General features: G+C 44.0%; 2 protein-coding genes across 2 annotated transcripts; one reads left to right on the forward strand and one right to left on the reverse strand.

Moving 5' to 3' along the window:
• The first annotated feature begins 1,776 nt into the window (after positions 1-1,776).
• Positions 1,777-4,185, forward strand: Gspt2 (G1 to S phase transition 2). Its single transcript, XM_057759919.1, has one exon. The coding sequence runs from the start codon at positions 1,954-1,956 to the stop codon at positions 3,847-3,849; it is 1,896 nt and encodes a 631-aa protein (XP_057615902.1). The 5' UTR covers positions 1,777-1,953; the 3' UTR covers positions 3,850-4,185.
• Positions 4,186-19,967: 15,782 nt separating this feature from the next.
• Positions 19,968-20,752, reverse strand: LOC130867759 (40S ribosomal protein S6-like). The gene has a single exon (XM_057759918.1). The coding sequence runs from the start codon at positions 20,715-20,717 to the stop codon at positions 19,968-19,970; it is 750 nt and encodes a 249-aa protein (XP_057615901.1). The 5' UTR covers positions 20,718-20,752.
• Positions 20,753-25,297: the final 4,545 nt, after the last annotated feature.

Raw genomic sequence — 25,297 nt, forward strand, 5'->3', positions numbered from 1 at the left:
CTTGGATTAAAGGCATTCTTCATCATTGCCTGGCTTTATGTGATTAATTACCTTTATGCTATATTTTATAACAAAATGCTTTAAAGGGGAAATATTGAATTTATTATAATGTATAAATATCATTTACACTTAAAATATAGTGGGGAAAAGCTTTGATTTAGTGATGAACCCTGTAAAGTTCTATGCAGAGACTGGATAAGTTTTGTCCAAAGTCAGTTATTCTGCTACAGAGAAGTGCATCTCTGTCCCTTTCTCTGCCTGTCTCTGTCTCTCTGGCTTGCTTCTTGCATTTCTGAATCCTATAAATGACAGACTATAAAGGACATCCATCCACTATTCCTCCTTTCTCCTTTGAAGTTATAAAAGCAGAACACCCTCTGTTCTCTACAAGATACCCCAAGCAACGATTTTGATAAGATTTTATGATTAATTCAGTTGACTCAGAAGAAGACAAAAGTCTAAATCTGTCATGTTTATTTGAATAAATTGCGTTATGTGAGAACAGCCTCCTGAATTTTGACAGATTCTCCTAACTCCATTTAAAGATACCTATCCTAGGTCCACAAAATGTCCCAGTACATACCTGGGGCATTGTCCAGAAGCCCATCTGTACACTTCAACTCTGTTTTTCCTATTCATTCCCTTTATTTCACAATAAAATAAAGAAATAGATTATTACCTAAGGAAGAAGAATGAAGGGCTATCTAAAATCCTGGGAACGGCATACAGCTGTGGCAGCCCTAAACTGAACAATATCAAGGGCCCTGATATTCCCATAGTGTATGGAATACAGTTCTCAAATCACCAGGCATTCACTTGCTTTGTAACATCCTACTTTGTTGTTGGGTTGATTTAAAATAAATTCTCCACCTAGAAAATGCAAATTGTATTGTCCCCGGCTTCCCCTCTCTGTTTGCTATAAGATAATTTACAAACAATGCCATCTGGGTTTTAGATAAAATGTCAACTTTGTCTGATGGTGAGAGTCTATTGATTAGAGCCTTAAGGATATTTTTCCACCTCAGAGGTCGTAGTTGCTTTAACTGAGCTTACAGCCACGGCTTCTTTAACTATCACAGCTTCATTGATTCTTACTGTAAACCCAGTTCTGGTTTCAGGCTCTCGGAATGAAGGTGAAAGATCGTGGCCTGAGATTCTAGAGTATACTCTTGGAGAAGTCCCCGTGAATAGGGCAGGCGCCTTAGTGCACCTGCCAGCTACGGTCCAGGTACCAGAACGCATCATTGAAACACTGCCTTCCTTGGAAATTTAAAAATATCTTTAACCCCATCCTTAAAATGAAAGCCGATAGGGCACCAGTGGGACTGTAGCAGCCTCTAGATTTCAAATTAATAAGTGATCTTAAGTTGCAATCACTATCTATACATCTCTTAAATCCCCGGCTAAGCATTACTTATTCTCTCCCGCCCCCCAACCTTGGGTTGCTCATTTTGCCTACCATTTATTCAATAGGAGTTTTCGTTTTATGTGAAAATTTTAGTAGAATTTGAAGTCAGGTGTGTAGCTAAGGTTTAATCATTGGGATGTGGTCAAATCATTCTCCCAGTATGAACCAAAGTAAATTGGAAATCTCATTTTAAAAACTGTACTTATGGATTTAGCCTCTGTCTGAGAATTAAAGGGGACAAACCTACGGATGGCAGCGAGGGGTCAATTCACCACAGGCGTTGGGTCAGGGGTGGAGGAGTCGGAAGTGATTGGGATTTGGGGGAGGAGATTCGCTTACACACAGGAGCCGAGCTTTGAGCGGCCATATCTGCCGCCGCCGCAGCTGTGGATGCAGCATCTGCGCTTTGCTGCCTCCGCGCCGCTGAGGTTCGCGTAGCTATCCCGTGGCCCCTTGGCTGTTCCGCCTTGCCACAATCGGTGGAACAGGCTCGTTCTGACCTGCCTACCTCCCTCCTTCTCCGCCTCACCCCGGCTGCTCAGACCATGGATCTCGGCAGCAGCAGCGACTCAGCTCCCGACTGCTGGGATCAGGTGGACATGGAAGCCCCGGGTTCGCCTCCGAGTGGGGATGGAATCGCCTCTGCGGCCACGACAGTGGCCGAGGCAGCGGAAGCGGAGGCCCAGCGCCAGCATCTCAGCATGGCCTTCAGCAGTCAGCTCAACATCAACGCCAAACCTTTCGTGCCTAGCGTAAGAGCCGCGGAGTTCGTGCCCAGCTTCCTGCCGGGATCGGCCCAGCTGCCCGCCCCCACAGCCACCAGCAGCTACGAAACCTGCACCGGCGCCGCAGACCCTCAAGGTAAAAGGCTGGGATGGGGAGCACCTGTGGAACCTCCCAAAGATGGACCTTTAGTGTCGTGGGAAGGTTCCAGTTCGGTTGTAACCATGGAACTTTCAGAACCTGTTGTAGAAAATGGAGAGGTGGAGATGGCCCTGGAAGAATCGTGGGAGCTTAAAGAACTAAGTGAAGCAAAGCCCGAGGGTTCTTTGGGAGATGCAGGGCCCCCAGAAGAAAGTGGCAAGGAAATGATGGAGGAGAAAGAGGAAATGAGGAAGTCAAAATCTATGGTCATACCATCAGGTGCTCCTAAGAAAGAACACGTAAATGTGGTGTTCATTGGGCATGTAGATGCTGGCAAGTCAACCATTGGAGGGCAAATAATGTTTTTGACTGGAATGGTTGACCGAAGGACACTGGAGAAATACGAAAGAGAAGCTAAGGAGAAGAACAGAGAGACTTGGTATCTGTCCTGGGCCTTAGACACCAATCAGGAGGAACGAGACAAGGGTAAGACAGTGGAAGTGGGGCGTGCATATTTTGAAACAGAAAAGAAACATTTCACAATTTTAGATGCCCCTGGCCACAAGAGTTTTGTCCCAAATATGATTGGTGGTGCTTCTCAAGCTGATTTGGCTGTGCTGGTCATCTCTGCCAGGAAAGGAGAATTTGAAACTGGATTTGAGAAAGGTGGACAGACCAGAGAGCATGCGATGCTGGCAAAAACAGCAGGGGTCAAATACCTAATCGTGCTTATTAATAAGATGGATGACCCCACGGTAGACTGGAGCAGTGAGCGTTATGAAGAATGTAAAGAAAAACTGGTGCCCTTTTTGAAAAAAGTTGGCTTCAGCCCTAAAAAGGACATTCACTTTATGCCCTGCTCAGGACTGACAGGAGCAAATATTAAAGAGCAATCAGATTTCTGCCCTTGGTACACTGGCTTACCATTTATTCCATATTTGGATAGTTTGCCAAACTTCAACAGATCGGTTGATGGGCCAATCAGGTTGCCAATTGTGGATAAGTACAAGGATATGGGCACTGTGGTCCTGGGAAAACTGGAGTCAGGATCCATTTTTAAAGGCCAGCAGCTCGTGATGATGCCAAACAAGCACAGTGTGGAAGTTCTAGGAATAGTCTCTGATGATGCTGAAACTGATTTTGTAGCCCCGGGGGAAAACCTCAAAATCAGACTGAAAGGAATCGAAGAAGAGGAGATTCTTCCAGGCTTCATCCTTTGTGAACCCAGTAATCTTTGCCACTCTGGGCGCACCTTTGATGTTCAGATTGTGATTATTGAGCACAAATCCATCATCTGCCCAGGTTACAACGCGGTGCTGCACATTCACACTTGTATCGAGGAAGTCGAGATAACAGCCTTAATCTCCTTGGTAGACAAGAAGTCAGGAGAAAAAAGTAAGACCCGGCCCCGCTTTGTGAAACAAGATCAAGTGTGTATTGCCCGACTAAGGACAGCAGGAACTATCTGCCTGGAGACATTTAAAGATTTTCCTCAGATGGGTCGTTTTACTCTGAGAGATGAGGGTAAGACAATCGCAATTGGCAAAGTTCTGAAACTGGTCCCAGAGAAGGACTAAGCGATTTCATTGATGCCTCTGCACCGTAATGTTTGACAGATGGACTGCAATTTACTGCCCATTGACAGACTTTTGTCCGTGTTTTGCAGAGCGATTTCACAGCAAAAATCCATGTTTTGTCAGCTTTCTCATGTTGAGATCTCAGTTCTGTCTCTCTTGAATGCATCCTCCAGTTTCCTCCCTCCACGCCACTCTGCTTCCTTGGACAGATCAGTAATAGCTTTGTAAGTGATGTGTATGTAACTGCCTACAATACTAAAAATAATATATTTTACATTTTCAATTTCCCTTTGGGATATCTAAACATCATTTGTTCTGTGCAGAACAATCAGTGTGTCACTGTGTATATGTTAATGAAGATCACTAACATGTAAATAAAGTGTTCCACTCGAAACTGCAAGATTCGAAATGTGTTTGAATAATGCTTGAATTTATATACAATATAGTTTCATTAGTTTTTTTCCCAAGTAATCGAATACATTATTACTTGGGCTTAAGAAAAACTCCACTGTTTGAAATGAGGAATTGGTCAAAACCACACAGGTTTGTACTAAAGGAAAACTTTACTATGGAAAAAAAAAAAAAACCCTTAGTGCCCTTCCCAGTTAACTGTGTTTTCATTGTCTAAGTTCAATTAGTAAAGGAGTTCTTTTCTACTTACCCAGTTATTATTTGAAAATGAAGATTATCTTTTTTTTTGTCTTCCATTAGGTCCCATAATGTTGATCTTGGCCAAATCACATGTATCCCTAAGGTTTCAGACTATATATTTTGAATTGACTCTTATCCACTCCATCATCTTTAACATGCTTTGGTATCATTCACTGTGCAATTTAGGGTGCAAGACAATAAATGGATACAACTACTGCAAAGGTAAATTATTGAATTGGGGCTATGTGTCATTAACCGAAACAAAGGACTTGACGTGGGAAATGAGGAGTCTATTTCTCGTGGCTTAGGGTTCTTTAGAATCTGTTCTCCAAACAAATTCATGGTAGTTAGATTTATTGCCAGAAGAATGACTTTCTGACCCTCAGAACTGTCAACTGCTAGAGAACTTTCTGTCTCGTAAGTAGGTAGTGACTTAGTGTAAAGATCTTCCCAGTGGTGTGCAGAGCCGGCTTCTTTAAGGCACAGCCCTATATTTGGAGTAAGAAACTTCCTTACTAGCCCTCGTGTGCAGGCTGATGGATGTAAGCACTGTGGCTGCAGCACCCTGGGCCTATGCTCAGGCAATGCAGTGTTTTTTCCATGGTCTGTTTCTTTGTGTAAAGCCAGTGTCTCCTTCTCCATGGTCCTTTTCTTTTTGTGCCCATGACACTCCTGTCTCAGTGTATTAGATCGTTACTGACGGTGTTAGATTGCTAACAGCAGGGCTCTATTGTGCATCATCAGAGCACCCTTTTGAGAGAAAGATTTTAGCTTGCCATGCATCAGCTAACCTGATCCACAAGGAACCCCGTGCAGCCATGAACATAGCCGTTTAATCGTAAATGTCAGTGGCTGTTTCGTTTCATCTTTTGGCATTAAGAGATCCTCCTTTTTTGTGTACTAAATTTTGTACAACAATCAGGCCAGTCTAGTACTTGGTAAAAATTATACCTTAGCAGTCACTTTATGGAGAATGTCCCCCTAGCCATGTTGGCCCCACTGTGTAACCTAGGCTGGCCTTGAGCTTGTGGTGATCAGCCTGCTTCAGTACCTTTAGTGTTGAAATTATAGATGTAAGCCACCAAGTCCAGCTCTTGGCAGTCATTTTTAAAAAATTTAACGCTTTATTCCTGTCAAAGTAATTTTAGTAATTGACCAATATCTATATCTATGTATGTGTGTGTATTATATTTACAAATACAACACACACACACACACACACACACACACACAATCTCGCACTTTTGGCCAAAAGAAAAACCAGGATAGAACTCTGTTTCTACCTGTTTTAGATAATTTTTCAAAAAATTGGCTCCTAAATGTTTGTGTGTATGAGAGAGGCATACACATAATGTTCAGAGAAAATGTCATAAAGCTTAAAAGTCTATTTTAGAAATTATTTATTTGCAGTTCACTGAGAATCCTATCCTTCAGGAGGTTGGGGACACCAGAGTCTAACTCTTTTACAATAGTAGATGTGAACCCAGCATTGTGACACCGGCTTGCAGTGTAAACTGAGGCAAGAAGACGATGTGTTCAAGGCCAGTTCTCCAAGGTCACAATGAGTTTGAGGACAGCCTGAGCGACACAGTGACCACCTGCCACACAGAATCACCAGTAGATAAAAACATACGGTAACGTTTCTTTCAAATTTCTAGGTACTTTCCTTTACAGTTGTTAGCGTCTAATATTTTTCAACGTTTCAAATTAGGGCTATTTGCTAGCGCAGCATTAGTTTGCCCAGTGCGCTGAACTGCCTGTCTCAATCAGGGGAGTGCCCTGCTAGGAAATTTCTGCTATCTCCAATTCATATTAAATTAACTTTATGATGGTTTAAGTAAGAATGTCCCTTATAGGCTCATGTATTTGAATACTCGGTTCTCCGTTGGGGGTGCTGTTTGGGGGGAGGCTTAGGAGGTGTGGTCTTGCTGGAGGTATTATGTCACTAGGGGTGGGCTTTGATTGTTTCTGGTCTCACCCCATCTCCAGTTGCTCTCTCTGCTTCCTGCCTGCAGTTGAGGATGTGCGCGCTCAGCTTCCTGCTCCAGCTGTCATGTCTGCTGCTTGCTGCCGTGCTTCCCTGCTGTGCTGATCGGTTTCTCTCTCTGGAACCGTGGGCCTAAATATACCCTTCAGTCTGTAAGTCGCTTCTGGCCATGGTGTGTTATCCCACATTGCTGTGTAGAACACAGCCATGTTGTTTCTTAGAGGAATGCGGGAACACTAAAACTTGGGACTGGAAAAGTGGTGGGATGCCGTAAACAGACATTAGTGGGAGCCTTGAAGACTGTAGTGCCGAGAGTAATTCCGAAGGTAGCAGCCTGGCTCACAAGCGGTCAGAAGGGAACAGTGTGAGCATTTGGGTGAGAGCCCATTTCTGTGTTTTTGGCAAAGAAAATGGCTACCTTCTGTCCCTTCCCTAAGAACTCACTTGAGACTAAATTTTAAAAAGTGGACTAGGAGTTCTATCCAGGAAATTTGCACGTGTTTAAACATTTCTTCCCCTCCCCCATGTTTTCCTTTACTAGGTTCCAGATCTTCCATTAAGGTATTGGATCCATTTGTGTTGATTCTGGTACAGAGCAAAGGCTTCCTGTTTCATTCGACTACATGTGAGCTGACACCATGTTTTTTGACATCTTTTTAAGGATAAGTTGGTTATAAACACACCCAGTTATTTCTCTATTTTATTTCACTTCTCCATGTATATTTTTACATGCCAGTGCCATGCTTCTAGTTATTTCTATTTTGAATATGCGATACTTCCAAACTTTGTTCTTTTTACTCAAGATTACTTTGGCTATCCTGGGACATAGCTCTATGGACAAGGCTGTTAGTATTTTGACAGACCTTGCCTTGAATCTATAAATTTCTTTAGATAATATGGATATTTTAACAACAATAATTTGTCCAGCTCATGAAAATTGGAGTAATTTCTTTGGCAGAGGCGAGTGCAGTGCTGTATCACACTGAATCTGTGGCATGATTATTATTGATCATGCTCTTGCAGGTCTCAGATAAGAAAGAGAAAGTGACACAAAAAGAAATACAAAATATGCAATTTGGAGAGAAGAAGATTGGCTGGAAGGGGCTATAATTATAATTGTGAAGGACATTAACACCACTGAGGAAGGTCTTCTCTGCTCTTGAATAAATGGCAGGGTTCCTTCAGGCAAGACTCAACCCAGTTAAGCTTCTGACTCGGGAAAGAGAGCCTAGAGTGGTTTCTGCTTCTAGAAAGCAACAGCAAATGAAAGCTGCTGCTGCTGGGTTTCAGGGAAGTGTGGATCCATCCTGAGTCGGCAGCCTAACTTGGCAGTGTCATTCCTGTGGTGCTGGCTTTAGAGGCATTAAAGATGCAAGAGTGAAGGGGTTGTAGATTCCTCTTTTTTTGTGTTTCCAGAGAGCCGAGGCAGTGTGTGTTAGGGCATGAAGGCCCAGAGAGGCCATTGCATGAAGTTGCGAGAATGAAGCCTATCCCTAAGATATGAGTGGTGTCAGAGCTGTGAGATATCTGCCCAGGAGAGCTGCATGCATGAAGTGAAACCAGTCTCAGAGGAGATGTATGTTGGAGGGACCAAAACTGAAAACACAGAGCCATCTAAGTCCTTTAAAGTAGAACATAAGAGTTACAGGATTTAGTGTTTGCCATTCTGGGTTCCTGGCTTCCTTTGGGCCATTTTTCCTTCCTCTGCCTCCTCTCCTCCCTTTCAGGATGGTAATGCATATTCTGTGCCATTGCATATTGGAGGTATGTAATTTGCTTTTCTTGTATTTACAGGGAGCTACGATTAAGAGACTGCCTTGAGTCTCGAAAGAGACTTTGGATGTTGAACTTTTAAGCAGTGCTGGGGCTTTTAAAGCCCAGGACATTTTGAAAGCTTGACTGGATGCAGTTTGCATTATGGTATGATCATGAGTCTGTGGAGTCCATGGAGTAGAATGTGATTGTTTGAATACAATTTCCCCCCATAGGCTCATGTATTTGAACCTGTGACCCCCAGTTTGTAGTCCTATTTAGGGATGGTCAGGAGGTGCGGCCTTCCTGGAGGAAGGATGCCGCTGAGAGCAGGTTTTGAGTGGGTATAATACCACCCTTTGTCCGTAGGTTTTGAGTGGGTATAATACCACCCTTTGTCCAGTTCGCGCTCTCTCCGCTTCACGCTTGTCATTGAGGATGTGCGTTCTAGGCTTCTGGCTCCATCCGCCATACTTGCCTCTTGCTGCTGTGCTTCCCTATCGTGATGCATGATGGACTTTTATCCCTCTGCAACCTTAGCCAAAATCAACTCAGTTTTTTTTCTTTAAGCTGTGTTGGTCACTATTTTTATCATCAACACATATAAGTAACTAATGCAATCTTAAAAAGCTTTATCTCAAATTTCTATCAAATAAGATTATGTGTAATTTCCCCATGTCTTATTGCATGCTAAATACACAATGCACTATGCGCTTCAGGATTCATCAGTATGTACCCATTGGCTTTTTAGCAACTTTATAAAATACTTTTCTTTATCCTTTGAGAATTTCCTAAGTATATGGGATGCATTTTTTTTTTTTTTTTTTTTTTTTTTTTTTTGGTTTTTCGAGACAGGGTTTCTCTGTGGTTTTGGAGCCTGTCCTGGAACTAGCTCTTGTAGACCAGGCTGGTCTCGAACTCACAGAGATCCGCCTGCCTCTGCCTCCCAAGTGCTGGGATTAAAGGCGTGCGCCACCACCGCCCGGCCTATGGGATGCATTTTTGATCATATCTAACACCACCTCCCTCCAAATCCCGCGATGCCTTCTTTTTCTCCTCCCAAATCCTTCTAGCAACGTTTATCCTAAGATTTCTCATCTACTTCTCTGGACTTTATAGGACAGCTCTGAGGAAATGTTACATGAAGAAAGGAGTGAGCCCGCGTTCCATGGCAGCAAAGACCCAGGAAGGAAAGCAGAGGAAATGTTTGGCTGGGTAACAGCATGCTGTATTTCTCACAAAAGCCGGTTTCTTTGCTACCTAGGAACAGCTTTTCCAGTAACTGCCAAGGTCACTGTCCCTCTCCTCAAAAGATCCGCTCTCAAAGCAAATCCTCTTTTCAAGCTATCCTGATTCAGCTTCACTACAGTGCGGCAGTCTCTTGTTAAAGTTCCCATATAAACACTAGAGAGTACAAATGGCATGCGCGTGAGCGGAATGGAACTGTAAAATAAGGGGAATGGTTAGTTTTCATTTTCTACCCGTTGAAAGGAAACGATTCAACTGCCACAGGCTCAGCAATTTATTTTCTTCTACATTAGAAAAATAATATCTACTCATAACTGGCCACCTATAGGAAGGAAAACTTGACCCGAGGCTACTCCTTAAAAAAAGGTGAACTCATCTTAGTATTCAGGAGAGGCTTTCTCACAGCAGGTCATGTGTGTGCATATCCCACAAACCGCCACAATGAGAGAAATGGAGAGAGAATAAAAACCTTCTGAATAAACAGGCCATGTGATAGAAAAGAGGATGGATGCTTCTTCGCTTGTATCCCACAGGGAACAGCTGAGAGATTTTGTACAGCAGCATGTAAAATAGTATTCACTTGCCACACGCTTTCGTCCCACACTCTATTATGGCAGACTGTTTTCTAAGAACGCTGCCTTAACCTCTGCAGAGCTGTTTCTCTTCTCACACCCTTAAGCTTACTTACTTTTAGAGTCAGTGGTGATAGAAAGTTTGCATGCTGAATTACATTCCAGCAAAGCCCTCTTTTTGTACTCAATATTAAGTTGAATTTGCCAATACAGGTAATTTTGCATATCTGGCTTTTTGCACAGGTATGTGTACATATATGTGGGTACAGTGTGTAGGGGCGCACAGTGTGAGGGATGTGTATAAGCACGTGTGCACGGGAAAGCCCGGAACTGCTGTAGAGCGTCTTCAGGTTGTCTTTACTAAAGCATTGTCTCTCTCACTGAACAAAGAGCTTACTGATTCTGGCTACCAGCTTGGTCCAGGGATCTCCTCTATCTACATCTAAAGTTCTGGGGTTACAGGCAGCCAAAATAAGTGCCAAGGTTTTACCTAGGTTGTGGGAATCCAAACTCTGGTCCACATGCTTGCTTAGTAAATACTTAATCCACTGAGCCATCTCCTAAACTCTAATTTTGCATGTCTTTCTCAGTCTCCAATGAGGATTTTTTTTTCCTCTTATAATTGCTGAGCTTCTTCAAAAGTTTAAGCAGTCAATATTGAAATCTCGCTTCAGTTTCAGTATGAGGAGATTAGAAAAATAAATAAAAAGTTGTTTATAGTCAGACTACCCTGTCCAGTCATGGCACTGTATCTCTTACTTGTTATGATATATGATATATATGTGTATATATGTGTGTATATATACACATATATATCATATAAATTATGCACATATATACACACATATATACATATATATCATATAAATTAAGAGATACAATATACACACACAGTGCATACCCAATTATAGATATTCACATTTGGGGCACTGAGGCACTGAGTTATGCTCATTGGTGTTCTGTCTGCATGAAGGTGTTGGGTACTCTAGAACTGGAGTGACAAGCAGCTGTGAGTCACCATGTGGGTGCTGGGAATTGAACCCTCTGGAAGAACAGCTAGTACTCTTAACCACTGAGCCATCTCACTAGCCCCTGGGACACTAGATTAAAAGCTTACTCTGTTCTCTAATGGAGGCGAAGATGAATTATGTCCTAAGTCTAACTTGCTTTAGTGTAATCTCACTGAACTTTTTCCATTACTAAATTTACATGGTAAGTGACCAATAATTACCCCAAGAATTTCAGTAGGGTTAACTGGAAATTCCTGGATTAAGTTTTAATGTTTGGCTTCCACATTTATATTCATTTTTGCACCTTTCTTTACTGATACTCTTATGACTAGTTTTCTAGAATGCCTTTAAAACAGGTTTTTGAGTATATAAATGAATAGGTGAGATGAAATGTATTTTTAAAATTTTATTATTATTATTACAAATTTTCACCTCCTCTCCTCCTCCTATTTCCCTCCCCCTCCCCCCATTCCCTCTTCCCTCCCTCTCCAGTCCAAAGAGCAGTCAGGGTTCCCTGCCCTGTGGGAAGTCCAAGGTCCTCTCCCCTCCATCCAGGTATTTTTTTTTTTAATTTCCAAGTACTTAGAGCGCTTGGATTAGATTGCTAATGACCAAATGCTTCATCCTTATCCCTAATGTTCAAGGCATGCTAAAAACAAACAAGCAAACAGTCTCTGTATGAGAGGGCAGATGAGTCACAAACATATTTCTTTTTCAGAATTATATTATTTATTTGTTGTGTGTGTGCGTACATGTGTGTGCATGTGTAGAAAGAGGACAAAGGGTAACATTTGGGAATCAGCTCTCACAATCCACATTGTTAAAGCAGAGGCTCTTGTTTCTGCTGGGCAGTATGCTCCAGGATAGGTGGCCTGGGATTTTCTAAATCCTCAGGTCTCCGAATCCCATATTGCCATAGAAGTGCTGGGATCACAGATACATGTTACCACATCTGACTTTTTACATGTGCTCTGCGAGTCAAACTCAGGTTGTTGTGCAGCCCTTTTACTTGTTGAATCATCTCCTTAGCCTGAAAGCCTAAAAGTCTTACATTCAGCCAGGCAGTGGTGGCACAATGCCTTTAATCCCAGCACTCAGGAGGCAGAGGCAGGCGGATCTCTGTGAGTTTGAGACCAGCCTGGTCTACAAGAGCTAGTTTCAGGACAGCTAGGGCTACACAGAGAAACCCTGTCTCAAAAAAACAAAACAAAACAAAAAAACTCCCATTCAAGAAGAGAGTAGGTTCTGAACAGCAAGAGATGTATTAAAGAGTCCCTTGCAGGGTAGTGATTGAATATAAATAAGAGGTGGCATCATAATATGGTAATAAGTAAAATAATGTAATGATCAATAGTTAACAGTAATTCAAGAATTCTTTGCAGTTAAATCTAGTGTTGGCTTTCCCTGATTCATACAGAGACTCTGCTCTTATAGACTCAGCCCTTGGAGACCTCCAGCTGCCAGGCTCTACCCCCTGACTGCATTGGCAGCCAGACCTGACCCCTTGAGGTGAGCTGGTGGCCAGCCCTACCCCTTGAAGAGCTCCAATAGCTAGGCCCCGCCCCTAAGGAGCTCTAACAGCCAGGCCCTGCCCCTAAGGAACTTCAATGGCCAGCTCTCACCCCCAGACTTCTCTAACCTTCCCACAAGGCAGGAGAGGGGCCAGGTGCCGCCCTACAGAAAAAAATCCCACCAATCCCTGATTGTGCCTCAAGATCAGGCCACACTAATCCCACCAATCCCATGCCACCCTGGAAAGCTCCAACCCCCAAGAAACCCTATATAGGGCCTGCCTTCTGTTCAGTTCTCTGTTGCCTCTCACCTGAACCCAGGCAACCATCTATCTGAGTTTTCCTTCCCAGTAAATCTGCGTGTGAAGTTTATTGTGCAGTATGACTTTGTGGTAATCCTTGGCTCCCGACTGTCAGGATAGCTTTTGTCTCAGAGCTGTAACACGTTGGTGGGGTGACTCACATAGGCTCTCCTGGTGCCTGTGCTCCCCCTTAGGGTCTGAGCCCCACTAGGACCCTCACCCTCACCTCTGGTCCACCCACAACAGACTCACCTTCCTGCTCACCAATTGCTTGGCACCCCATCCACCAGTAGCAATTTGGTTAATTCCCCCTTCTGTTGGTCATGTAAATGCTTCCCTGAGCCTGAGGAGGTGACCATTATGTATCTGGCAGCCCTGTGGTACACTTGGAACTGTGGTACCCCACAGCCTTGGTCTTTAAGGCTATGGTGGGTCTCTTCACCTGACCCTGTCCCTCTACCCTTGCAGCTGTAATCCTGCAGTTTCCTGTGCCCCTTCCTGCCTTCTTCTCCTGCCTTCCCTTCAGAGCTGCCCGTCATAATCCCACAACTTCTCTAGACCCTCATAGCTAGACATTTCCTATCTATTTCCCAATCTTCTGTGTGAGGTTTGTTGTGCAGTGTGACGCTGTAGGATTCCTTGGCTCCTGACAGTCAAGATACCTTTCCTTTCAGAGCTGTAACATACCTAGAGTGAAACTGAAGTCACGAACAAAAATATAACAGCAGTTTCCTAGCAGAATGGATTGTGCTCCAAGGTAGCTAGCAATGAATGCACATCAGAATTATTTCTGTGAGAAGAGAAAGCTGTTGGAAATACAGGCAGCATGAAGCCAACTCTGAGAACAGTGAGATTTACAAGGCTTCCAAATTCTAAAGGTTAAATATGAAATCCTATATTATCTATGCATATCTGAGTTAGTGGAACACAAGATACCACATATAACTAGAGTGTGCAGGCTTGTAACCATTGCTATGGGAGGCCAGTTCTGCTCTGCACTACCCTGAGGTCCCAGACTCTGCCAGCAGCTTCCTCCATCGGACATGACATGTTCCGTGCGGAGTATGCAAATAGGCTTCTTTCTCTTTCATTGCTGATGTTTCCCTTGATGATCTTGGCACGGGGGGGGGGGGGGCAGGGGGAAGCAAGGCCTTAGGGATCTGCTTATCAGAGTCATGAGTAAAGCAGCTTCTCATGAAGTTCAGGTTCCTTGTGCATAAGATAAAGATAATTAAGTCATTTGCTTTGTAGGACGTTTCTGGGGACTGAATAAGACTCAAGCCCCGACAGTTCTTTAATATAGGGTGTGGGGTGGACATGCTATGCCTAAGTACATGCCCAGGTAATGTGTTGCAGGTTCTATAGAAGAGGCAATTTCTTAGAAGAACACGGATAAGAGAAGAGGATACTTGGAGTGTTGTAGAAGGCCGAAGCTGTTGCAGCAATGCTGGGGTAAGTGTGAGGTCATAAAGTAAATTCATTAAAAATGGTCTGGCAGGAATATGTACCTTGAGATACCTTTGAACAGGCATGGTAGTGCAAGCACACATCCTGGCTTCTTACCAGGAGGGAGGGGGAAAAGCAATGTTCTGTCCTTTTTCCACTGGCCGTGAACATTTGATATATAGTTAACTCATTTATTTGAAAGTAATCTTGAAAATGCCACTGAAGCCCAGTCTAATAGCTCAGAACTCAACCCAGCTACAAGGGAGGTTGGGGTAAGAAAAATCACAAGTGCAAGGCCTACTGGACTATAGGGCGAGTTCAAGGTCAGCCTAGGTAGCTTACGTACCTGTTTGAAAATGAAAAGTAAAAAGAGGGCTGATGGTGTACAGCGCCTGTGTAGCATATGCAAGACCTAGGTTAATCCCAGTGTCGGAAACAATCAAACAATAAGATAAGGTAGTAGTGCTAAGTCCAGAGATTCTGGCTTTCATTACTGTGTATTGTGGCTTTGGAGACTTTGAAGAAAAACTACCTTTTGTAACCTTTTGTAAATATTGTAAAATGACATGGTAAGGTATGTTCTAAAGACTACGTGCAATTGGATATAGCTTCATCAACTTATTAAGTTAATATACGTGGCCACTTTTGTTTCCCCAACACTCCCATTTGCCCACAAGTTATTCTGCTAATAATTTTAAACACTAAGCAGAAAACTATATCAGTATGTATCTGGTAAATGACACTTAAAAATAAACATAGCGACATTATCACATGAAAATATATTAAATTATAATAGCAAGGTCATAGGTTGGGGCCTCAGAAAGGATATTGAGGCAGATTGTCCTTTTGGGTAAGAAGTTTATTGAAGAGTTGTTAATGCCTTGGGCATCTATGCAAGCAGACGGTTATAGCATGGCAGAGGGCTGAAGCAGGATGAGGCAGAATGAGGGATCGACCTCCCTCACAGGTCTCAGAGGAAAGGGGAAACTTTCACAGAACAAGACTGCAGCCAGCCTGTCTCCGATTCCTGGGCAGTAGAGGGAGGAGGGAATTCCCTCAAAGGAATAATTGACTTGATTCTGAGGATGTGGACTAAATGCGGAGAAAGAAAAACACATCTTGTTGAGGTGTATCCACAAGTCAGGTCGAGGAAGGTGTCACTGCCAGTAGCTCTCTCACCCAGTGCAGTCCGGCAACCTGAGAGTTGTAAACTTGCTCAGGGAAAGATCTGTAAACTTGCTCAGGGAAGTGAGGATGGTGCCTGTCACTCTTCTGGTATCCAGACACTTGGGGAGTCATAGATAGACTCTAAGTCATGATATATTGTGATAGGTGTCCTAATAACACACATGTGTCAAAACCGGTGTACATAATTTTAACCTTATTCTTCAAGTTCTTGAGATAAATATATATATTTTTTGAATTTTCAAGACAGGGTTTCTCTGTAGCTTTGGTTCCTGTCCTGGAACTAACTCTTGTAGACCAGGCTGGCCTTGAAATCACAGAGATCCGCCTGCCTCTGCCTCCCAAGTGCTGGGATTAAAGGCGTGTGCCACCACTGCTCGGTGAAACTGTCTATTCTTACAGTTTATATCTCCTTCTGGACAGAACCTCTGCTCTGGTACTACCACTGCCAGGCGAGATAAAATTTTAAGCTGGTCTCTCTCTCTCTTCTTTTTTTGGTTTTTCAAGACAAAGTTTCTCTGTGTAACAGTCCAGGAACTAGCTCTTGAAGACCAGGCTGGCCTCAAACTGGTATTTCTAACTATGGTATAACTTTACATTTAGGAAGATTGAGTGTGATGTTGACAGTTCCTAAAGCAAAGTGTTGGAATCTTTGGGAACTATGGGACTTTTAAAGTTATATTAACATTAACATCCTGGGGATAAAGAAGAAAGGAAAAGGAATATTCGTTTCATAGTGAAGTGTTTGTGTGTCAAGTTAATGAAGGGGCGATTGTGCTGGTGTATTTTAGTGTTTGACACAAGCTAGGGTCACTTGGGAAGACAAAACTGCAGTTGGAATAATCTTGAGCATCTTTAGATTAGTGATTGATGTAGGAAGCTCTGGCCCACTGCTGGCAGTGTCAGCACTGGACATAGGTGGATCTGGGAGCTGTCAGAAAGGCCGTTAAACATGAGGCCAGAGAGCAAGCCAGTAAGCAGAATGCATCTAGAGCCTCTGCTCCAGTTCCCCTCTCCAGGTTCCTGCTTGAGTTCCCGCCATGACTTGCCTTCATGATAGACTGTAATCTGGAATAGGAAATGGCATGTCCTCGCAAGCTGCTTTTGGTCATGGTGTTTGTCTTAGTCAGTGTTCTCATGCTGTGAAGATACACCATGACCCGCATTGGGGACAAGGTCTTGTTATGTAGCACAAGATTTCAACTTGTGATCTTTCTACTTTATCATGGTAGCTTGAATGAAAATGCCCCCAGAGGCTCACGGGAACTGGCACCATTGGCAGGTGTGGCCTTGTTGGAGCAGTCTTGTTCTGTGAAAGCTTCTCCTTTCCTCTGAGACCTGGGAGGGAGGTAGAGCCCCCATTCTGCTTTATCCTGCTTCAGCACCTCTGCCATGCTATAACCGTCTGCCTGCGTAGATGCCCAAGGCATTAACAACTCTAATAAACACCCACCTCATTTTCTTTTATAAGATAAATATTCTATTGTAAGTAATTGCAGTAGGAAGTTGAACTCACTTATAGGAGTTGGGATTTCCTTGGATGCAATTAAGGTTCTCATTATTAAGTTTAAAAACATAATTTGAAAGGAAATACCCTTATTTACTAAAATAAGAAGCACATCATTTATGAGGGCAGTATTTTTGAGATTGCCGCAATCAATTCTAATTTTGGTCTTAAGGCTTTTCTCCCTTTAAAAACTTAACATGGTATTTGTTTTTCTTTTAGCTTTAAAGATGTAGGGGGTATATGTATTAAAAAGTATTTTTAGTAGCTGGAGAAATAACTCAGCAGCTAAGAGCACTGGGTAATCTTCCAAAGCACCTAGGTTCAGTTCCCAGCATGCACATGACAGCTCACAACTCCAGTCCAAGAGGCTCCGATAGTCTCCTCTGGTCTCTATAGGTACTGTATGTACACAGTGCATAGACACATGCAGACAAAACAGTCATACATAGAAAATAAAAATAACTGAAAAAAAACACAAAAACTAAAAAAACATTCAAATATAAATAACTGAAAAAAACCACAAAAACTAAAAAAACATTCAACAGTTTAAAACTTGAAGTTTTCTTTTTCTTTCTTATTTTTTTTAAAGCCTCACAGCTGTGGGCACCTGGAAAACAAAACTCAAATTAACTTCTTTCTTGAGATGGGAAGAAACAGGGCACAATCACAATCAAATCAAAGCAAAAGCAAATATCAAATCTTATAAGTGACCCAGTGTGTGCAGTGTCTGGGATTCACTTATGGTATTCTGAGTCCAAAGGACTGAGGCAACTCCACTTCCCTGGCCCTGCCACCTGCGATACGTCCAACTTGTCACATGGGCTCAGGGCAGCTTCTCTTCCTAGCTGCTGCTGTCTTTGATGCTTTCCCAAGGTTCTGACATCTTCAACATGCTGGGGTTGATCCAGTAACTGAGGTTAAACCTTTACCAATTGATGGAGGAAGGTCATTGGCTAATAAAGAAACTGCCTTGGCCCATCTGATAGCGCAGAATTTAGATAAGTGGAGTAAACAGAACAGAATGCTGGGAGGAAGAGGAAGTGAGCTCAGAAATCATGCAGCTCCTCTCAGAGGCAGACGCGATGAAGCAAGCCGCCAGGTCAGACATGCTGAATCTTTCCTGGTAAGACTGGTGTACACAGATTATTAGAGATGGGTTGATTGGGATATGAGAATTAGCCAGTAAGGGCTAGAGCTAATGGGCCAAGCAGTCTTTAAAAGAATACAGTTTGTTGTTATTTCGGGGCATAAGCTAGCCAGGCGACCAGGAGCTGGGGCGGCAGGAACACAGCCTGCAGCTCCTACTACAACCAATAGCCTCTCCTAGGTTCTCTTCAGGGATGCCAACCCTGCCATGTAGTACCAAGATGTAGCCTCTTTCCATGACCATTTCTGAGGGGGTCCCTGCAGGTTTATACAGGGGAGCAAACCATGCAAAGAGATAACAATGAAAATCTGGTGCAGATGGGCGTCATCAACATGCATCAGACTTTGGGGAGTCTAAGAACAGATGATTTATTCCCAGTGTATTTAAAGTCCTGTGCAATTTGAAAAAATATCCTACTTGATATGCCATGTTTTGTTGATATCCACGGGAGGCCTGGCTCTTTCTGAACAGAAACAGAGGAGTGTACTGGTGTGCATGTGGGGAGGGCAGAGGGGAGGTGGGAACAGAAACAGAGGAGTGTACTGGTGTGCGTGTGGGGAGGGCAGAGGGGAGGTGGGAACAGAAACAGAGGAGTGTACTGGTGTGCGTGTGGGGAGGGCAGAGGGGAGGTGGGAACAGAAACAGAGGAGTGTACTGGTGTGCGTGTGGGGAGGGCAGAGGGGAGGTGGGAACAGAAACAGAGGAGTGTACTGGTGTGCGTGTGGGGAGGGCAGAGGGGAGGTGGGAACAGAAACAGAGGAGTGTACTGGTGTGCGTGTGGGGAGGGCAGAGGGGAGGTGGGAACAGAAACAGAGGAGTGTACTGGTGTGTGTGGGGGGAGGGCAGAGGGGAGGTGGGGAAAGGAATAGGAGGAAAGGACGGAAGGGAACTGAGTTCAGGCTGTAAAATAAATAAATTTAATTAATAAAAAATATTTCCTGGTGTAATTACAATCCCCAGTGCACAAAGAAGCATAATTATGTTGAAACTCAACTCAGGGTACATGTGGCATCTTCCAAGGAGATGGGTTCTAGAGATAGGCTACCTATACTAGTTTAAGGGCCTAAGGGTCTGGCCTGGCCTAGATCATACAGATAGTAGAGGCCATTTGGGCTATTAGCCACTTATGGTCCTGATAGCAGAAGCCTGAGGGAGCCTCTGGCTGGAAGGGTCTTTTAGATTACTAGCCAGCTCCAGTTTTGGTTGTAAGAGCTTGATATGGCCTGGCCCAACAGATTACACAGATCACCAGGTTCCTTATTACTTCCAATCTCTGCATTCTGGATGGATGAACAGGTTTTGCATCTTTCCCGTTGGAAAGACAATCCTCTGGGCTTCACATTCCTGGTTTCTCTGGAGATCTGTGGGTGCAAGGACCTTTGTACCATGCTCCCAACACCTTTCTACCCTGGGCTCTCCACCGCAAGTGAGGCTGCCCCTTCACTAGTGGTCTCACACGGTGCCGAGCCTCAGCTGTTCTCAAAGACTCATTTGTACCTTCAAAACCAGTACCGTGTAGGGAACTCTTATATACTACCAAGTTCGACTGTTAGCGTGAGGTGTAACTTTAGCCACCCTGGACCATACTGTTTGTGTGCTGACCCTGAGGAAATATTCCCAGCAGATTTCACCTCAGTGATGCTTGTCTCTTAATCACAGCTGAGTTCTCAGTCCTACCTAACCAGCCTCAGATTGTTCCAGTAAAGCAAGAGTTTCACTTCAGTGGTGCTGGTCTCTTGTTAATGATAGCTGATTCTTTTTTTTTCAAGGTCTGATCATTTATTTGTTACCCTTACAGACTTATTTTTGACTGGATTCAGACCTAGAAGTAGAAGCTCTCAGCGAGGACAGTCTTCGCCTCTTGGCAATCTGTTCCTGGCGCTTTTCTTTGGCTTCCTTCATTCTCTTGGCCAAAAGTTTAGCATATTCTGCAGCCTCCTCCTTGTTTTTCTTTGTTCGTTGCTTCTTCAGAGCAATACGCCGGCGTTTGTGTTGCAGGACACGTGGGGTCACAAGACGCTGAATCTTGGGTACCTTGGTCCTGGGCTTCTTACCTTCTGTGTTTAAAGGCTTTCTGACAACGTACTGGCGGACATCATCTTCTTTAGAAAGATTAAAAAGCTTTCGGATTCTGCTAGCTCTTTTAGGTCCCAACCGACGAGGCACAGTAGTATCTGTCAGTCCAGGAATATCCTTCCCTCCTTTTTCTACAATAACCAAGTTGAGAACACTCAGATTGGCATCCACAATGCATCCTCGGACAGATTTGCGCTTCCTCTCTCCGGTTCTCCTTGGTCTATAACAAGAATGCCCTTTACTCAACAGCAGGCGCACTCTGCCATGGGTCAGGACACCTTGTTTTATAGGAAAACCTTGTTTGTCATTGCCGCCACTGATTCGGACCACGTAACCCTTCCACTCTTCACCCAGGGCATCGGCAGCCACTTCCGTGGCCATGCGCTTCTCATAGAAGGTCCGAAGCTTGCGTTCATCGTCCACTTCGATGAGTTTCTGGCAGCCGGTGGCAGGGAAGGAGATATTCAGCTTCATCTTCGCACAGCCGACCGCCTAGGAGGCGCCACGAAAAAGAGCGATAGCTGATTCTTCAGCCTCAAATGATCAGGACTGGTCTTCATATGGCCTTTGAAACCCCAAAACTGTGACTAAGCTTTCAGATATATGAGCCCAGTTTTATTCAAACCACCGCAATCTTTTGACTCAAAGTTTCAGACTCTTCCACAACCCTCCCTAAAACAAGGTGGTCTGGTATGTTACAGCAGCGCCTCATTTCAGGTACCGATTTCTGTTCCAAAACCAACTTGAGGAGGAAAGGGTTTATTTCATCTTATGAATTACGGTCTATCATGAAAGGAAGTCAGGGCAGGAACTCAAGCAGGAATCTGGAGGCAAGAATAGAAGTAGAGACCATGGAGAAATGCTACTTATTGGCTTGTTCTCTGGGTTCACGTTCAGTTACCTTACTTATAGCTCCTAGGACTATCTGCCTTGGGGTGGCACTGCATTCAGTAGGTTGGGTCCTCTCACATTGATCCCTGTTTTAGTTAAGTATTTCTATTATTGTGAAGATACACTATGACCATGCAACTCTTATGAAGGAAAACATTTCATTGGGGCTGGCTTACATTATTGCCATGGCAGGAAACATTGAAGCACACAGGCAGACATGGTACTGGAGAGGTAGCTACGAGCTCTACATCTGGATTGGCAGGCAGCAGGAAGAGAGAGTGAGCCACTGGGCCTGTCTTGAACTTTTGAAACTTTAAGCCTGCCCCCAGTGACACACTTCCTCCAACAATGCCACACCTAATCCAACAAGGTCAGAGGTTGTAATCCATTCAAAATAATGCCAGTCTCTGAGCGCATGGGCTACATTTTCATTTAAATCACCACATTCTACTCCCTGGCTCCCATAGGTTTACCATATCATAATGCAAAAAGTTCAGTCCAACTTTCAGTGTTCCCATAGTCTATCACACTCTCAATTGCTGAAAAGTTCAAACTCTTTTCTGAGACTCATGGTAATCTCTTAATAGTAATTCCCTGTAAAATTAAAATAAAAAACAGGTTACATACTTCTAATATACATTGGCATAAATATACATTACTATTCCAAAAAGGAGGAAAGGGAGCATAGTGAGGAAATGCAGGACCAAAGCAAGATCTAAAACCAGTTGGGCAAACTCCAAACTCTGCATCTCCATGTCTGATGTCAAAGCTTTCTTCAGATCTCCAGTTCTTTTCAGCTCTGTCAACTGTTACACACTTCTTTCTCTTGAGCTGGTTCCACTCCCTCTTAGCAGCTTTCCTTAGCAGGTATCCCATGACTCTGGCATTTCCATTTTGGGGTCTCCGAGGCAACCCAGGCTTTACCTTCACAGCTTCACACAGTGGCCTCTCTGGGCCTCCATGCAGGGACATTCCTGACACGCGCCTAGCCTCAGTGGCTTTCCTTAGTCACAGATGGAGATTCCATAACCATTTCTTATATACTTGACTCTGAAGTCAGAACCATGTGGCCAAAGCTGCCAAGTTCTGCTGCTTGCTGGGGCCAGAAAGTGGCCCTCTTGTTCAAATACATTTTTACCAGCTTTCTGCTTTTGATGGTTTTATTTACTGCCTAAACTTGGCTGGCCTTGAATTCACTTTGTAGACCAGACTGACCTTGAACTCTGAAATCTGAGTGCTAGAATTAAATTTGTGGAGCATTACACCCGACCCTAAACTTTTCTTTGCTTCTTTTCACAAGTTGGAAGCGTCTCTGGGTGGGGTCTTCCCCTGAGATCACCACTCCCTTTATTCAACTTATCATCAGGTTTTTCTTTAAACTTTTAATCTATATTTTGTATTTTTCCTTGCTCAGATTACTCCTTTTCATTATATATCTGTGTAATACTGGCCACTAATAACTAAGCAACACAATCAATACTAGGCTGCCTGGAAACATCCTCTGCCAAAGCTGTTAATTCATAACTCTTCAATTTAGCTTCAACCAGATTTTGTGCATAAGTACAGAAAGCAGCCACACTCTTCCCCAAAGATATTATTTTTTTTTATTTTTAATTGTGCTTTACATTTTTTTTTGGCTCCCCTCCCTGTGTCTTCCCTCCCCTTCAACCTTCTCAATTTACTCAGTAGATTTTGTCTTTTTCTACTACCCATGTGTTATTCTTTTGGTCTCTGGTCCCTTTAAGGGACAAGCCATGCCCACTCCCAGCGATCTCTGACCTCTTGTCACCATCTTGAATCTCTCTTGCTGTCCCCTCTTGGCATGTGCCTGCGTGTCTCTCTGTCCCTCTCTCTCTCTCTCCTTTCTCTTCTCCTTCTCTCTCTGTCTCCTCTAAGTAATAAATGTTCAGTTTTATGCCTATTTACTGTGTCTTGTAAGCCTTTTACCCGCCGCCTGCTCACCCACCTGCTTGGATGGCCTCCCCGGCCACATGGCAGGACCAGCCTGCCCAGCACGAGCCACCGCTTGTAAACCTGCTTGGGTATCTTGCAGGGACCCACAACCATCTCTGCTGGGCTAGCGGCTGCTCTGCCAGCCCACCGAGGGCACACCAGGATTTTTAAAAAGGCATAAAACCATGTAGATTAGATCTTTGTATGTCTCTCTTAGGGTCCTCATCGTCTAAGTTCTCTGGGATTATGATTTGTGGGCTGGTTTTCTTTGCTTTATGTTTAAAAACCACCTATGAGTGAGTACTGAAGGCGTAAGTCACAAACAATCCCACACCAGTTTGGAATTATGATTAATAGAATGGTTATTTATATAAGGGGGAAAAACTTACAGATCACCGTCCCAGACAACAGCCCTCTGCGCAATCAGGAAGGGAGCCTACTTGCCGGAAGCCAGAGAGCTAGCAGAGGGCAGTTGCTGCGTTTTTTAAAGAGAGAGAGACCACACCCCAATGGGCTGGTATCTTAGTTCCTATTGGCTGAAGGAGCGGAAGGAGCTCCTGCAACACCTGACAGCAGCTTTAGTGTGCTGCCCAGGTGGGGTACAGGGCCTGCTGTCTGCAGTGCTGCAGCAGGTGAGGGGCAGGGCTAGTTCTCCAACTCTCATGATCCCAGGGCTAGTCCTCTCACCTGCCACAGGTAGCAGGGGGTTGGGGGAGGCATCTTTTCCTCACCCTGCCACCACATGCCAAATGAGGAAGGGCAGGGTCAGCAATGATGCTCTTAGACTGTCAGGGCCAGCTCACTGGAGTCCCTGACAGGAGGGTAAGATGCATGCCCATGGTGAGGGGTGAGACCATCTTTCCTGATTGCAGCAGAGGGGAACAGCTCTTCTGCTTCAGTATCCAGTGAGAAACAGGGCCAGTGGGGGTCGTGGCCAACTCAGTATGGCCCTCGGATTTCAACAGGCATGGTTCCTGTAACCCCTGGTAACACAGGCCACGGACATCAGCACAGGTCCTAGCTGCCACAGAACCATGGACCCAGGTATGGCCCTGGGCAACAATCCTGGACTGGGAGACACCGTGGCCCCAAGTGTCAGCGCAGGCCACTTAGTTCAGCATGACTCTGGCAGCGGCATGACCCCTGGACACCCACATGACCACAGGTTTCAGCCTAGACCCAGAAATCCATGTGGCCTTTGGTGACACCCTGGGCCACAGACATCAGACAGACCCAGACTGTGGTAGGGCCATGGACCCAGAACCAACCAGAATTCCTGTCACTATAGCCAGGTGTCAGCCCCCGTCACTTGGTTCAGCATGGACTCCACAGCAGCATGGCCGTCAGTCACCAACATGGCCCTAGGTGGTAATCCATACCTATGACACCGAACAAAAGAATTTTTACAATCTCTAGGTAAATCTCAGACACAAATTGCCTTTTTTACAGTTTTCATTAACAAGGTTTTTCAGTTAAACTAGTGTTTGTATTTAGTCCATTGTCTTCTTCTGGTACTTTCTGATGGTGTTTACCAAAGCTCTATACCCCCCTAATACTGCCAGTTTTGCATAGCAGAGAAGGGTATGCACAACCAAAATGTCATGTATACCCACCATTTAAAGGTTAACTCAGTTCACATCAATTGCTGGTGATGAGTTGGCCAGGAGGCTATCAGAAAGCTGACTCTCAGTTTGCAGAGAGCTGCTTCAGTCTTGCAGACAGAGCTGTGTGCTGTAAAGCAAAGTAACCTACTGTTAATAGTTAATCCTTAAGCTGCTGAAAAAGCTGCTGACAGCCTGCTCTCATTCTCCTAGGCTTACAATTTTGTATTTTTTTTTATTTCTACATTCTTATTTTTAGAATCTACATTTCTGTATTCTTATTCTTGGACTCTTCACCCAGGATAGCAAAAACAATTGTGAATAATAGGGATTTACTGGAAGTATTATCAACCTACATTCCAATTTCTATTACATAGCTACAGCAATAAAAGTAGCATGGTATCAGCATAAAACAGACACATTGATCAAAGTAATAAAACTGAAGACACAGACATAAGTTCACACAACCATGGACACCTGATTTTTAATAAAGAAGCCAGAAATAAACACCAAAGAAAAGACAGTATCTTCAACAAATGGTGCTGTCAAACTGGATTCTGCATGTAGAAGAATACAAATAGGTACATATCTAGCACCTTGCACAAAACT

Source organism: Chionomys nivalis, chromosome X (genome assembly GCF_950005125.1).
Source record: "Chionomys nivalis chromosome X, mChiNiv1.1, whole genome shotgun sequence".
Taxonomy (NCBI): domain Eukaryota; kingdom Metazoa; phylum Chordata; class Mammalia; order Rodentia; family Cricetidae; genus Chionomys; species Chionomys nivalis.

Bases quoted from the DNA above. Each gene is read 5' to 3' on its own strand.
- LOC130867759 (XM_057759918.1), bottom strand. From the start codon at position 20,717: ATGAAGCTGAATATCTCCTTCCCTGCCACCGGCTGCCAGAAACTCATC.
- Gspt2 (XM_057759919.1), top strand. From the start codon at position 1,954: ATGGATCTCGGCAGCAGCAGCGACTCAGCTCCCGACTGCTGGGATCAG.